The following is a 13,794-nucleotide window of genomic DNA, read 5'->3' on the forward strand; positions in this document are numbered from 1 at the left end:
GAAGGGAGCACTTGCAAAGGAAAATGGCAGAAGGTCTGGTGGTTTGCTCCGTCACTCCGTCAGTGAGATGATATTGTGAATCGAAAGCGAAGGTGATAGGTGGTCGTTATGGTGGTCACGGTGGTGAGAGGTAGAAGCGGAGTTTGGGAAATGTATCGACGGCAAGGGTAAACGAGAATGATGATGGGTCGATTTGGGTGTCACTCGTGAGCGTTAGCGCATGACATTGGTGGTTGGGTTGCGTCACCTGATTATCGGCATTGGAGGTGGTGGAGATGAGGTGGCTATGGCGGTGGTTATTTGCATCGATGCTCACTTATTTGTCGAAAAATGTCTCATCTTGGTGATTGCTCAATCATCTTGTCTCGAGTCAGGTCACCCGTGTCCATATGTGTAAATCCTGTGACTTACGGAACTTGTGTAGAATTAGTGTCGAAATTCTTGTGCAAGTTCTACATATGTAGAAGACAATTTTCAATGGCTCGAATTTGTTGGTCTCTTTAATGATAGTATCTTCTTTTTTATGTTCACACTCCTGGTAGTCACAGTTCTCCTAAAATTTTGGGAGCTGTATTTTTACACTTGTTTGATGGAAGAGGAATCACAATACAGATTGGACCGAGCTAGACTTTAAGGGAATGTACATTGACTTAATGTTTCTTAAAATTAATCATGTTAGAGTGTGTTTAGTATAATTTAGATATATAGTTTTAGGTAGTTAGATATACTTTTTTAAGTTACTGTAGATACATATTATTAGGTAGCTCGATACACTCTTTAAGTTACTAGATACACTTCTTTAAGTTACTAGATACACTCCCTTAAGGGGTCGTTTGGTTCAACTGTTGGAATATGTGTCCTCCGACAATAATGCGATCACAACTGTTGATCATGATGATCACATGTTTAAGTCTCATTATATAGAATACAATTGGGGAGTAATATTGTTACTGTCAACTGGTCAACATATATCGGTAATGATTGGCTGACTAGAGTTTGACATTCTCGTCGTGTGACGGTGGTGATCGTTGACCCCTAGGTCATACCTAAAGGGCAATACTCTTAATTGATTATTTAATTAATCGTATAATGTTGCGAGTTAATTAAATTACTTGAAAATTGACGGACGATTTTGAAGTAAAATTTACGTATCAAATTGAAATGTGATTAAATAAGATACGGTCCGAGTAATTGAATTGTATCATTACTCGGATGAAATAATTGTTTAATGTAACAATTAAATTGAATGAATTGTTATAAATACAATCGGTTGTAATTTATAAATGGTAAAATATTTTGGCACAAGTAATTATAAAATTACTAAGTCGATTTTTGTATGTGACGTATTTTTATTAATACGTTGATTTTTAATATGTTAAAAATACACAACAAATTTATATCACATATGACATGTGACATATTGACAATTGACAAAAATAATATGGAATCCATATTATTAAGTGGGCGAAAAATTAGGGGTTGTTGAGCTAATTATATGTTGATTGTAATTAGTGGAAGGCATGATGATTGCACTAGTCACTAGCCATGCAAGCCTATTGTTCATTGTGAAGAACAATTTTTCCATGCATTGGCTCCCCTAAAGCTCTCCTCTTACACGGTTTTGGGGAAGAAAAACCATCATTGTTTTTCTATAATTTTACCTAATAATATACTAAGTGTAGTGTATTATTCATTCATTCTATCTATCATCCAAAATACAATTTTAGAGAGAATAAAAATCCTCCTCTCTTTCTCTCTAAAACCGAAATATTCAAAGTGTTAAAAATATTTTGGTTCAATTTTCTACTTGATTAATATTATACTAGTATTTGTAATATTAATTAAATTAAGAGAAAGCCTTGGGTATTAAGCTTAGGGAGAGATCTTATACTTAGATCTTGTTCATCCATAAGGGAAAGCTCAAGGTCAAAAGAGAAAGGTGATCTCTTTTGTGCCCTAATAACCGAAAATCACCAATGTAAGGACATGATTTCTCCTCTATTTTATTATTGTTTGCATGCATAAAATCCGCATTTAATTTTATGAAAAATTAATTATGACATATATGAATATGTTAGTATGTATATGAATCTACATTTCCTTCAATCGGTATCAAGAGCCACGGTTGTTTGCATGCAAATTGGTTAAAAGTTTTTCCGAGTTATAAGAATAACAAATAAAACTTGTAAAATTTGTGTTATTATGATATATCACGAAATTATTACATGCATGTTAATATTTCTGGTCCTAAAATGTTTTAGGATATTTTGGTTAATTTTTCGGATTTTTATTGTTCATAATTCACAATAATGGCATTTAAATATGATTTTATGAGTAAAAATGTCATTTTTGGTCTAAAATTAGCTATACTTCGAATTTTCACTTGGTTTTTGGATATGTTGTCACATATATTATTTTGAGATAACTTGTAAATTTTCATAATCTTTGGACTTGTTATGCTCGAAAAATGAATTTTTCATTATTAAATTCGGATTTAGGTGAAAAATAGGTTAATATGAGTTAAATTTCGAATCTGGTCATAGAAAATTAATATGTTGTCACATGCAATTTTACAAGATGTGTGTAAAATAATTGGCTATAAAGAAGTCTTTTTGCATGATTTATGAATTTTTGAAGAAAAATAGCATAAATAGTGACATTATTAGTGGAAAATTAATAAAACATAATCTATGACTTAGGAAAAACGTGTAATGTTGCATTTTATTATCTTTTTCAGATCTAAAATTGAAAAGTTAGTGAAAATAATTTTTCCATGTTTTTATGATTATTTTATTAAAAATCGATAAACCGCAACATTGTTTTTCCGGAAAAATTTCGAAATTTTTAACCTAAGATTTTGAACATTATGAGTGTCATGGATTTTTTTTTCCAGAATGTTCATGAGTTTAAATTTCAAATTTTGAATTTATTTGAAATTTTGTGACTTATTTGAAGTTTAATAGCTTATTTTGTAATTTTTAATCCATTTATGAACAATTTTATAAAATATGGGTTAATTATGGTCAAATTATTAGTGAAGACTATATTTTGAGTCCTAAGAGGTTAGGGTAATTAACTTATGCATAAATATGAGTTTATGTATTTTTGTGATTATAAAAATGTTGAAATCACGCAAATCCGTAAAAACCGAGTAATATACGATATTGGCTAATTAAAAGGCGATTTAGCATAAAATTGAGCATGTTCATACATATTATAGTGCTGCATTTTCTTTATGATTGTCATAATTTTTATTTATGTAATTTTGCTTAGTATGGCCTTAGATTTAATTGGTATTTCCCGAAATGTATGGGAATATCGATTCGGTTGTAATTTTTATTGTGATCTCGTATCACCGTTTTGTAATTTAATAGATTTATTTTATTTTAGTTACAAATGTATAATAGGAAATTATGTAATTTTTTATGTAATTTTATTCATTCCGGAGTTCCCAAAGACGGATTTCTTCAAGAATGGCGATACATAAAGACGGTGTTACCTCGAGATGCGTGCCACAACCGAAGTTCAAGGGACCAATGGAGTTGGTTTCCGAATATGTAATAGTTAAATAGTTTTTCTATTTTAGGAAGGCCATACTAGGATTTATTTACTTTTATGCTTGCATTTTATTTTATGTCACATGCATCGCTAAATCGCCATAACTAAACATGCATTGTCTTATCGAGTTTATCGACCGTGTCAAATATAATTATCGTAGTTCACCGCTTTAGTTCACTTAAAACGTGATAGATAATAATTTGACATGACCTCTCGCTAAAACAATTAATTGAGACATAGCCTTACCAAAGAGTAGAAACCATGAAAACCTATTTCGTGAGGGAGTGCACTCGGCCACACCGGGTACAAACCTTGTTACGTAGGGGAAGTGGGTGATAAATGTCTATCCACCGAATTCATGTTGATGAGGGTTTCATCGGCCACACCGTGCCCAAGTTAATGTGGGTTTGGATCATGGACACATTTATTCGAAATTTGGATTGAACTCAACAAAAGTTTTTCGATAAGGGTTTTATCGGCCACACCGTCCCCTTGTTGAATGTGTTTTGGGCTATAGATAAATGTTAATGTAATATTATCGACCAAGAGTTCTAAAAGTAGAATCGATTAAAACGTTAATCCACCGAGTTATATTGATGAGGGTTTCATCGGCCACACCGTGCCCAAATTGATATGAATTTGGGTCTTGGAATCATTTATCTAGTTGGGTAGAGGTCACTAGAAAATGCATAAAACTTGTTTAAATCATACATTTTTACGAGTATTATTAAAACGACAATTGTTTTACTCCTTATATTTTGTTTTGTAGACCACTTCTTTTTCATAACAAATGGCAACATCAACACCAACTCCTAATGCTACACCACTCGCTAGTTCGTCTTGGCTCCGATCCTTTATGGATCGATGTAAACTTGAAAAGAATGGGTCAAATTTCTCCGAATGGGATGCCCAACTCAAATTAGCCGCCGAAGGTGACGACAAGCTTTGTTACCTTACCGAGGCCTCTCCACCCGAACCCTCCACTAGGTCCACCGCGGCCACTAGGGAAGCCTATGAGACTTACCAAAAGGAGTCCGCCGCAATGAAAAATGTCTTGATATTTGCGATGGAGGCGGACCTCCAAAGGAGAGCCTTCAAAATGGGCAATGCTAATGAGATTTACTCCAAACTTGTGACCATGTTTTCACAAACTCCGCGGATCGTCCAATATGAGGCGGCCGCGGCATTCTTTGATCTCGACTTCAAAGAGGGCCAAAAGGTTAGCCCTCATGTGCTCAAACTCATGGAGCTTGTCGAGACCTTGAAAATTCAAAAGGTTGAGATCCCCAAAGAACTCATCGTAGATAGGATTCTACACTCTTTGTCCAAAGTCAAGGCATATGTGCAATTCCGGGTGAATTTCAACATGCAAGACAAGGATGTGTCTCTTGAGGAGTTGCACAAGTTACTTGTGCAAGCCGAGAGGGACATGGGGTTAAATGTGAACCCTCCCAAGGATGTGCTTAACATAAGCACAAAGAGTAAGGGGAAGTTCAAGAAGAATGGGAGAAAGGGCAAGAAGCAAGCTCCCACATTCACCAAAGCTAAGTCTTGTGAAGCTAGCACCTCCAAAGTCAAGAAGGGTCCTCTTGATAAGTGCCATTATTGTAATGGCATGGGTCATTGGAAAAGAAATTGTTCCAAATACCTTGGTGATATCAAAGCTGGAAAGATCACTCCAAAGAGGTAAATGACTATCCTTCTTTTATGTTTCAAATTCAACTATGGTAATATGATACAAAGTTGTGATAATGTATCTCCCTTTTATTGTAAATAGGGCCTCCACCAAGCAAAGACAAAGGAAAGGAAAAGCAAGCATGAGAAACCATGGAGAAGCTAAGGATAGCTTTTATGGAGCTTTGTTTTTCATTGTCTTATTTTAAGTAATGTTTTGGATTTTAGAACTTTAAGTTTCCGTGTTCGACATGGAAAAGTATTTTGGATAATGAGTTGTATTTTGGATGATGGTGACTTGGTTTGCAACCCAAGTCACCCGTTTTATCATTTATCCTTTTAATGTTCTAAAATTCATCTTTAAATGCTTGCGTTTTGAAACATAAGATCATTCACTTAAAGTGATCTAATAGACAAATATAATGACGGGTTTCATTATATGTCCACATGCTTAAGGCATGTGTATGATCATTTATAAAGTGATTTTGAGTCTATGAACTCTCTTAAAGGAATGTCAATCACCAAGAACTCATATGAAATCAATAACAATTAGTCAACCTATGAGGAAGTTCTCCTTATACTTCAACATCATTAATTTGTGTCTCATATGCTATCTTTGAATGATTAGTGTATTTATTCTAAAGATAGAGTGGGAGAAAAATGAGGACACAACACACAAGGCAAGATAAAATTGTGTACTTGTGTAAATGAAGATCTACACAAGAGAAAATGATTTGAATGAAGGTATATCTATTTACATAGTATGCCGAATAGATGAGATCCAAATGAGGACACAACACACAAGGCAAGATAAAATTGTGTACTTGTGTAAATGAAGATCTACGCAAGAGAAAATGATTTGAATGAAGGTATATCTATTTACATAGTATGCCGAATAGATGAGATCTATGGTCTCAAGTTAATTCTATATGACTAAAGAGACCAAGTGTAGTTAACATAAGAGTATATTCTCAAGATAACTACACGAGGAGACCAAAAGAAAGTTTTGGAAGAAAATGACTAATGTAAAGTCTCAACAAGTTTTTGACTAAGTTTATGAAACATTTGACCAATAGTTTCAACCTTGAGATTTACTTAAGAGCCTAAATAAATCATAGTAACATACTAGTTATGATCGAGTTGCAAGGATTGATATACCGATATCTTCAATAGCCAAAGTTTTAACCACGTAGATGTCATGCTTAACCTCACTATGAATGGTTAAACCTCCTTCCAAAAGGGTATTTGCGAAGGATGTATTCTAAATATTGTTTATATTTGAAAATGACATTACTACACATCATTATGACATGAGTGTGTTGGAGATTTAAAATCTCTTTCCGTAAGGTTAAGATGAGACCACTTCAAAATAGACATTTTGAAAGGATATGATGGGAACATATATGGTTTTATCCTAATAACTTGGCAATGCAATTTATATTACAATTCTTGATAAATTTCGATTGAGAAGTCAATTTCGAAATGTGTAGAATTGAGTGGGAGTTAAGAAAATCTCATGTGAAGACATGGAATTTAGTGGGAGCTATCATCCTTTGAATGTTTACAACTCATCACTCATTAAAGAATGACGAGCTAATACCTTCTTACATAAAGAAGCTTTTGAGTTTTCAATTCTGGATGAAAATGGACAATGATGGATCCAATTACATCAAGGGATGTTGGATTAGTATTAAGAGATACACATCACATCAACATACACATAGGTTATTCATATGAATGAAAATGGAATTACCATTAGCAGTCATGGTCGTCCATAGAACCCACGAACGGTTGATCTGATGATTATTAGTAACTAATGTTTCCGCCATTAGAATAATCATGTATATGTCCAATTATGAATCATATGCATAAGAGCATGATGATAGAATTGGTGAGCCATAATGGAAACGTCATGTATTCTCAAGAAGAATCCGATGAGCGATTTTGGTGTTTGACGGAATACTCCATTATGTGATAAGAGGTTGCACATATTGTAGAAAATCCGAACACATATGAGGATTTATGAGAATCCCAATTCTTTCAAGCCTTGAAAGAGAAATGAGAAGTTTTGAAAGATGCTTGGTTGAATAAGAGATATTCAAAAAATAATCTTTCCTAGTAAAGCTAGGACTTGTGAGAAGTACTAAGCTAATAATCTTGTCAATTGTTACAAGATTCTACAAAACGTATACCTAGTGCATTATGTGTGGATGGAATACTTGATCGGTACAAGTTATGTCATTCATCACAAATTCGTTCGTTATGTGATAGTCGATTAGAAAGTTCTTTCAAGTTAAAGAACCGAAACCAAGGTCGGGAACCTTGATGTGTACTTGGTAGGATTCATGCTATAAGAGAGAACATGAATGCAAAGGAAATTGCAAGTGCAAGAAGTTTGAACACATGGACACATGGGATGTTAAACTTCTATTGCAATCAATAAGTGTTTACACTGACGATATACATCACAAGGTTGTAATATGATATTGACTACCCGAGTGTGATGTCGACATTTGTCGTTTGAGTTATTATTAACTCACCTTGTACTTTGTTGTATCCAAACGGGTTGTGGAGACAATTGAACCCCGTTAAAGTGAACACGGATTAACATTGTATTTGCCCATAGTTACTTGTATGAGGTGACGTCTCGAAGTGACTAGAGTGTGATGCGATTGATGGCAAGTTCAAGTGCCATAGAGTCATGTGAGACGACTAGTCGATCACATAGGCAGACTGTTAGGAACATTTTGTCGGGCCTAATGACCGCTTATAGAGTTCTGGCAAATTTATATAGCCTGGTCATGGCGAGAGCTACTATAGTATTCAAATGAGTCGATTCTTTTGACTAAAGACTATTCTCCTAAGATGGCACAGTTTCAGATTAACTTTGATTTGTGTTACTACGACCTTCGTAAATGGGGTCAAATGGGCATATTTTGGGTTATGATGGCTGTGGCTAGTCGAAGGGAATGAGTGCGATAGGAATTGTCCACCCCTAGTCAGGGTTATAACAATATCTCAGGGCCACTCGAGGAGTAATGAACTGGAAATGCGTGGCCACGCTCGGATGGCATCCAGAGTGGATAAATCCGGTCAATCAGTTATTCTCCAGATCGAGGAAACCACTCTCGATATGATCACTTGCAAGTACGACCGAAAGACACCTTGCATTGAGTGGGAGATAGTAATAGGACAAGAGAATTGGTGACGCACACTTGTCGAGGAAAAGTGGGAGATTGTTGGAATATGTGTCCTCCGACAATAATGCGATCACAATTGTTGATCATGATGATCACATGTTTAAGTCTCATTATAAAGAATACAATTGGGGAGTAATATTGTTATCACAAATCGGTCAACATATATCGATAATGATTGGCCGACTAGAGTTTGACATTACTGTCGTGTGACGGTGGTGATCAGTTGACCCCTAGGTCATACCTAAAGGGCAATACTCTTAATTGATTATTTAATTAATCGTATAATGTTGCGAGTTAATTAAATTACTTGAAAATTGACGGACGATTTTTGAAGTAAAATTTACGTATCATATTGAAATGTGATTAAATAAGATACGGTCTGAGTAATTGAATTGTATCATTACTCGGATGAAATAATTGTTTAATGTAACAATTAAATTGAATGAATTGTTATAAATACAATCAGTTGTAATTTATAAATGGTAAAATATTTTGGCACAAGTAATTATAAAATTACTAAGTCGATTTTTGTATGTGACGTATTTTTATTAATACGTTGATTTTTAATATGTTAAAAATACACAACAAATTTATATCACATATGACATGTGACATATTGACAATTGACAAAAATAATATGGAATCCATATTATTAAGTGGGCCAAAAATTAGGGGGTTGTTGAGCTAATTATATGTTGATTGTAATTAGTGGAAGGCATGATGATTGCACTAGTCACTAGCCATGCAAGCCTATTGTCCATTGTGAAGAACAATTTTTCCATGCATTGGCTCCCCTAAAGCTCTCCTCTTACACGGTTTTGGGGAAGAAAAACCATCATTGTTTTTCTATAATTTTACCTAATAATATACTAAGTGTAGTGTATTATTCATTCATTCTATCTATCATCCAAAATACAATTTTAGAGAGAATAAAAATCCTCCTCTCTTTCTCTCTAAAACCGAAATATTCAAAGTGTTAAAAATATTTTGGTTCAATTTTCTACTTGATTAATATTATACTAGTATTTGTAATATTAATTAAATTAAGAGAAAGCCTTGGGTATTAAGCTTAGGGAGAGATCTTATACTTAGATCTTGTTCATCCATAAGGGAAAGCTCAAGGTCAAAAGAGAAAGGTGATCTCTTTTGTGCCCTAATAACCGAAAATCACCAATGTAAGGACATGATTTCTCCTCTATTTTATTATTGTTTGCATGCATAAAATCCGCATTTAATTTTATGACAAATTAATTATGACATATATGAATATGTTAGTATGTATATGAATCTACATTTCCTTCATCAACAAGTCGGAATGGAATGGAATGGAGTTTGATAGTATGGTGGTATGGGGTTCTAAATCCATACTTGTCTAATCTTGTTTGGTTCATCATAAATTATAGAAGGAGGGAATGGAGTTTGAATCCAAGGGAGGAGGATGGGTATGGGATTCCAAGGGGTTGGGGTGGAGTTAGAATCCATTGGGTATCTAACTTCATTCCAAATCATCCCAACCAAACAATGGAATTGATCAAATCCATTCCATTCCATTCCAATATGTCCAACCAAACACCCCCTAAGTTACTAGATAGTAGATACATACCTTTAGCCTCTTAGATACACTCCTTTAAGTTACTAGATACATACCTTTAACTTGCTAGATACACTACTTTATGTTACTAGATACATACTTTTAGCTTGCTAGATACACCCCCTTACTAGATACATACTTTTAGCTTGCTAGATACACTTCTTTAAGTTACTAGATACATACTTTTAGCTTGCTAGATACACACCTTTAAATTACTAGATACATACCATTAGCTAACTAGATACACTCCTAAATTGTTAAATACAAACATTTAGATTGCATTCAAGAAAACTGTTGTTAAAATATTCATCTATCACACATTTTAATGTATATAATTTGTAGTTTTCAATACCTAAGAAGAAAAATAAAAAAAAATTAATCATACTCCATTCGTCCCGGTCAATAGTTTACAGTTACTTTATACACGATTATTAAAATAAGGAGATGAAAGAATTTTTAATCATTAAAAAATCAAAGCAACTTGAAATTAGGAGGAAATGTAACGATCTCCACCCACATGTGTTGATTTATTTACTAGAAAATGAGAGAGTAAACTATTGACTGAAATACCCATAAAAGAAAAGTGTAAACTATTGACCGGAAAGGAGAAAGTATTAAATTATCTGATATAAAATTTAGAAATATTAGCAAAATTAAAAAAAATTCTCCTGGAGGTGTACAAACACTCTTGTAATACAAAATATAAAGGGTTTTATTGCGATGATTAATTTAAACTCAAACTTAAAACAATGAATAATTTAATATGGAGTCTCGAGACGTGTATCTAGCTTTCCAGAAATGTGTATCTAGAAAGATGAAGGAGTGTATCTAGCAAGATAAAAAAGTGTATCTAACTTGCCAAAGACGTGTGTTTAGAAAGATGAAGTAGTGTATCTAGCAAGATAAAGAAGTGTATCTAGCTTGTCAGAGACGTGTATCTAGTAGGGTAAAAAAGTGTATCTAGCAAGTTAAATGAGTGGGAGAACTACCCGTAGTCGTAGCTAACCAATGTTATTTTTATTACTATTTTCATGATTTAATTACTAGAAAATGTGTCAATGATTTGCTACTATATTTATGTAATATGTTGAGCCCCTTCATTAAAACACCCAAACCTTCAAAACTACGGAAAATTAATCAAATTATGCACCTGAGCAACACAAATGTTCAAAATATCATCTTGATTAATATTCAACTATTTGGATTACAAACAATCTAAAAATACGCCGATGATCAGACAACACGGCACCGACCTCCAATGTTACTCTCACGTGCAAGCTATCAAACTATAGAGAGCTTCCCACAGTTACCTCTAGGATCATTGTGCTTCAACCACCACAATAACACCTGTCTAAGTAAACACCCAAAAACAAAACACCTGTCTAAGTCAAAGTAACACTATCACCGACAACTTGATATCTTATCGTTTACATCGCAAGTATTCAAAACAAAAATTGGAATTTGACGAGGATAATTTGGGCCATCAGACGGTCATAATTATGTGCCATAACAACAATGAACAAATTGGGAGAAGAACAACTTTCAAGATAAAAAGAGAAGAGATGAAAGAAGAGAAAAACAAGAACATAACTTCATTTCATGTCTCTGTAAAATCTGAGTACATTGAGATAACCAAGTACTAACTACTACGCAGCTACGAATTCTAAGGTAAAAGACACCAAGCCTCTAAATGAACCTCCGCCAAAAATATGTGTGGCTGCTTTGAGTAACCGGAAAGCTCGAAAGACCAGATGACTATTATGCACCTGCTTCGGGACATCTGATTTGTTGCTGCAACTCCTGGTCGACATTTCTCAGAAATTGGTCCCAACCACTCCCTGAGCTCATATCTATATAATCATAAGGGACTGCAGTCGTCAAACCCGGACGTACACTACATTCACTATCCAAAATTCTAAATTCGACATCCTCAACCACCTAACTTTCCTCCAATTCCTCCCAGCTAAACAGTAAAGGCAATGTACTGCATCTGCTACTGTCCTACATATAGGCCTGTATTACACACATTCAAACATATGGGACATTGTCGATATTAAAAGGTTGTTTTAATTTTTACAGAAGGTGGTAGAGGCTCTTATAGTCGAAATAGGGAGTACATACCCTACGGTGTCTTGTCGAGGTGAAATGGGTATGACTCCACTACGACTAGTGAGGCCAACAGTTGGTTTGATACCAACAACAGAGTTGACGTTAGAAGGGCAAAGGATTGAACCATCAGTCACAGTCCCTAGCGAAACCGCCACCATATTAGCTGCAACTGCTATGGCCGATCCACTGCTTGATCCACAAGAAACAGCTGAAACATTGTATAGGTTCTGCACCATTATATCAGATAATAAGTACTTCATTTGATTCTAAACATAACCATTTGTGATGTTTGACCCAGACTCACCAATCACCCCAAGTCTCACCTAGCTCCGTCGTCGACCTTGCCAATAAACTCACTGTTCAACGACAGTCCCACCACCAGGTTCTTTTTCCATCTGCACTATGACCTCTGAAATGATGCCTGAACTCCGAGGGCGACCATATCATCGACAACCTTTGATACCACCACCTGCTTCTTTCGACAACACCACCACAAGCACGGCCTCCCTTCTCGGCCCCCCAATTTGTAAAAGATTATGTTTTAAAACCCAGATCTACAAAAAAAGGAGTAGTTTTCTGAAAAACTAACCACACAAATGAATATGTCGAAATTTTTCGAATCAAACACAATCAATAATGGATGAAAACTACTTTAGTCGTGGTAGTGGTGGTGCTGCAGATAATGACCAGAGACGGAGGGTGAACGGAGAAGGGCGAGGACTCTCCAACATTGCCGACGTATGGTGAAGGATGAGGCGGATTACGAGGAGTGAGAATATGGACGAAGTAGCAGAGCAATTGTTTGAGTCGGAGTGAGGGGGCCCTTGTTAGCTCCGGCTAAAAGGGGCGATCGTCGAACCTCCTCGGCGAGGCAAGCCCATGCGAGTTACGTGGGGCCTAATGTTAGAGAAATTAGATGTCAGAGAAATGATAACAGTAGCTTAGCAGATTGGGTTTGTTATTTGTGAGGAAGAGATTGTAACGTGGGCCGCTGATATCTAATCTTCTAATCTGACGCTTGTTATTTAGTTCGTAAGTTCGCACCGAACTTATAGTTCGCACGAGATCCTATTTCTATATATATATATATATAGTAATCATACATATTTTGAGAGGATATCAATGTGATGAATGAATAGAAACCAAAGCTTGGAACTGCCAATCGTCACGACGCTTGGGTGGCCGGTCACACTCCTAAGAATGGATAGTTATAATCTCCATATGATAAGGCCATCAAAGAGAAAATTGTAAGTTTGAATAAATATATCACTCCTACCACTAGTGGTCAGAGTTATATAATTGTGAGTTTAAATAAAATTTAGTTGCTTAATGGTTTTTTGTGTATGTAGAGGATCTGTGAGAAGGAGGTAGAGGAAGGAAAATGGAAGCCTCAAGGACGTGATGACATTCTTGCTAGGGCAATCGGCAAAGCAGAGCATCCAGGTCATGTGAGAGGGGTATCGACGCATGTTGGTATCACTAAATATTTTGGGAAAACTACTCGAAGGACAATGTGGTGATGATTCTGAGAGGGTATATAAATATTGTATTTTATTCAACACAAATTATACTACTTACTTTAATTATATTCATTTCTACTACACAGCTACAAACAATGGCCATGTTGATACTGAGAATGGTGGAAACAGGGGGATAAGCCAT

General features: G+C 35.1%; 1 protein-coding gene across 1 annotated transcript; it reads right to left on the minus strand.

Annotated features, from left to right (window-relative positions):
• Positions 1-11,187: 11,187 nt before the first annotated feature.
• Positions 11,188-12,974, minus strand: LOC141617120 (putative amidase At4g34880). Its single transcript, XM_074434295.1, has 2 exons — positions 12,145-12,974; positions 11,188-12,036 (listed from the first exon to the last, which is right to left on the minus strand). Exons 1-2 carry the CDS (start codon positions 12,390-12,392, stop codon positions 11,901-11,903), a joined length of 384 nt encoding a protein of 127 aa, XP_074290396.1. The 5' UTR covers positions 12,393-12,974; the 3' UTR covers positions 11,188-11,900.
• Positions 12,975-13,794: the final 820 nt, after the last annotated feature.

Source organism: Silene latifolia, chromosome X, assembly GCF_048544455.1.
Source record: "Silene latifolia isolate original U9 population chromosome X, ASM4854445v1, whole genome shotgun sequence".
Classification (NCBI taxonomy): Eukaryota; Viridiplantae; Streptophyta; class Magnoliopsida; order Caryophyllales; family Caryophyllaceae; genus Silene; species Silene latifolia.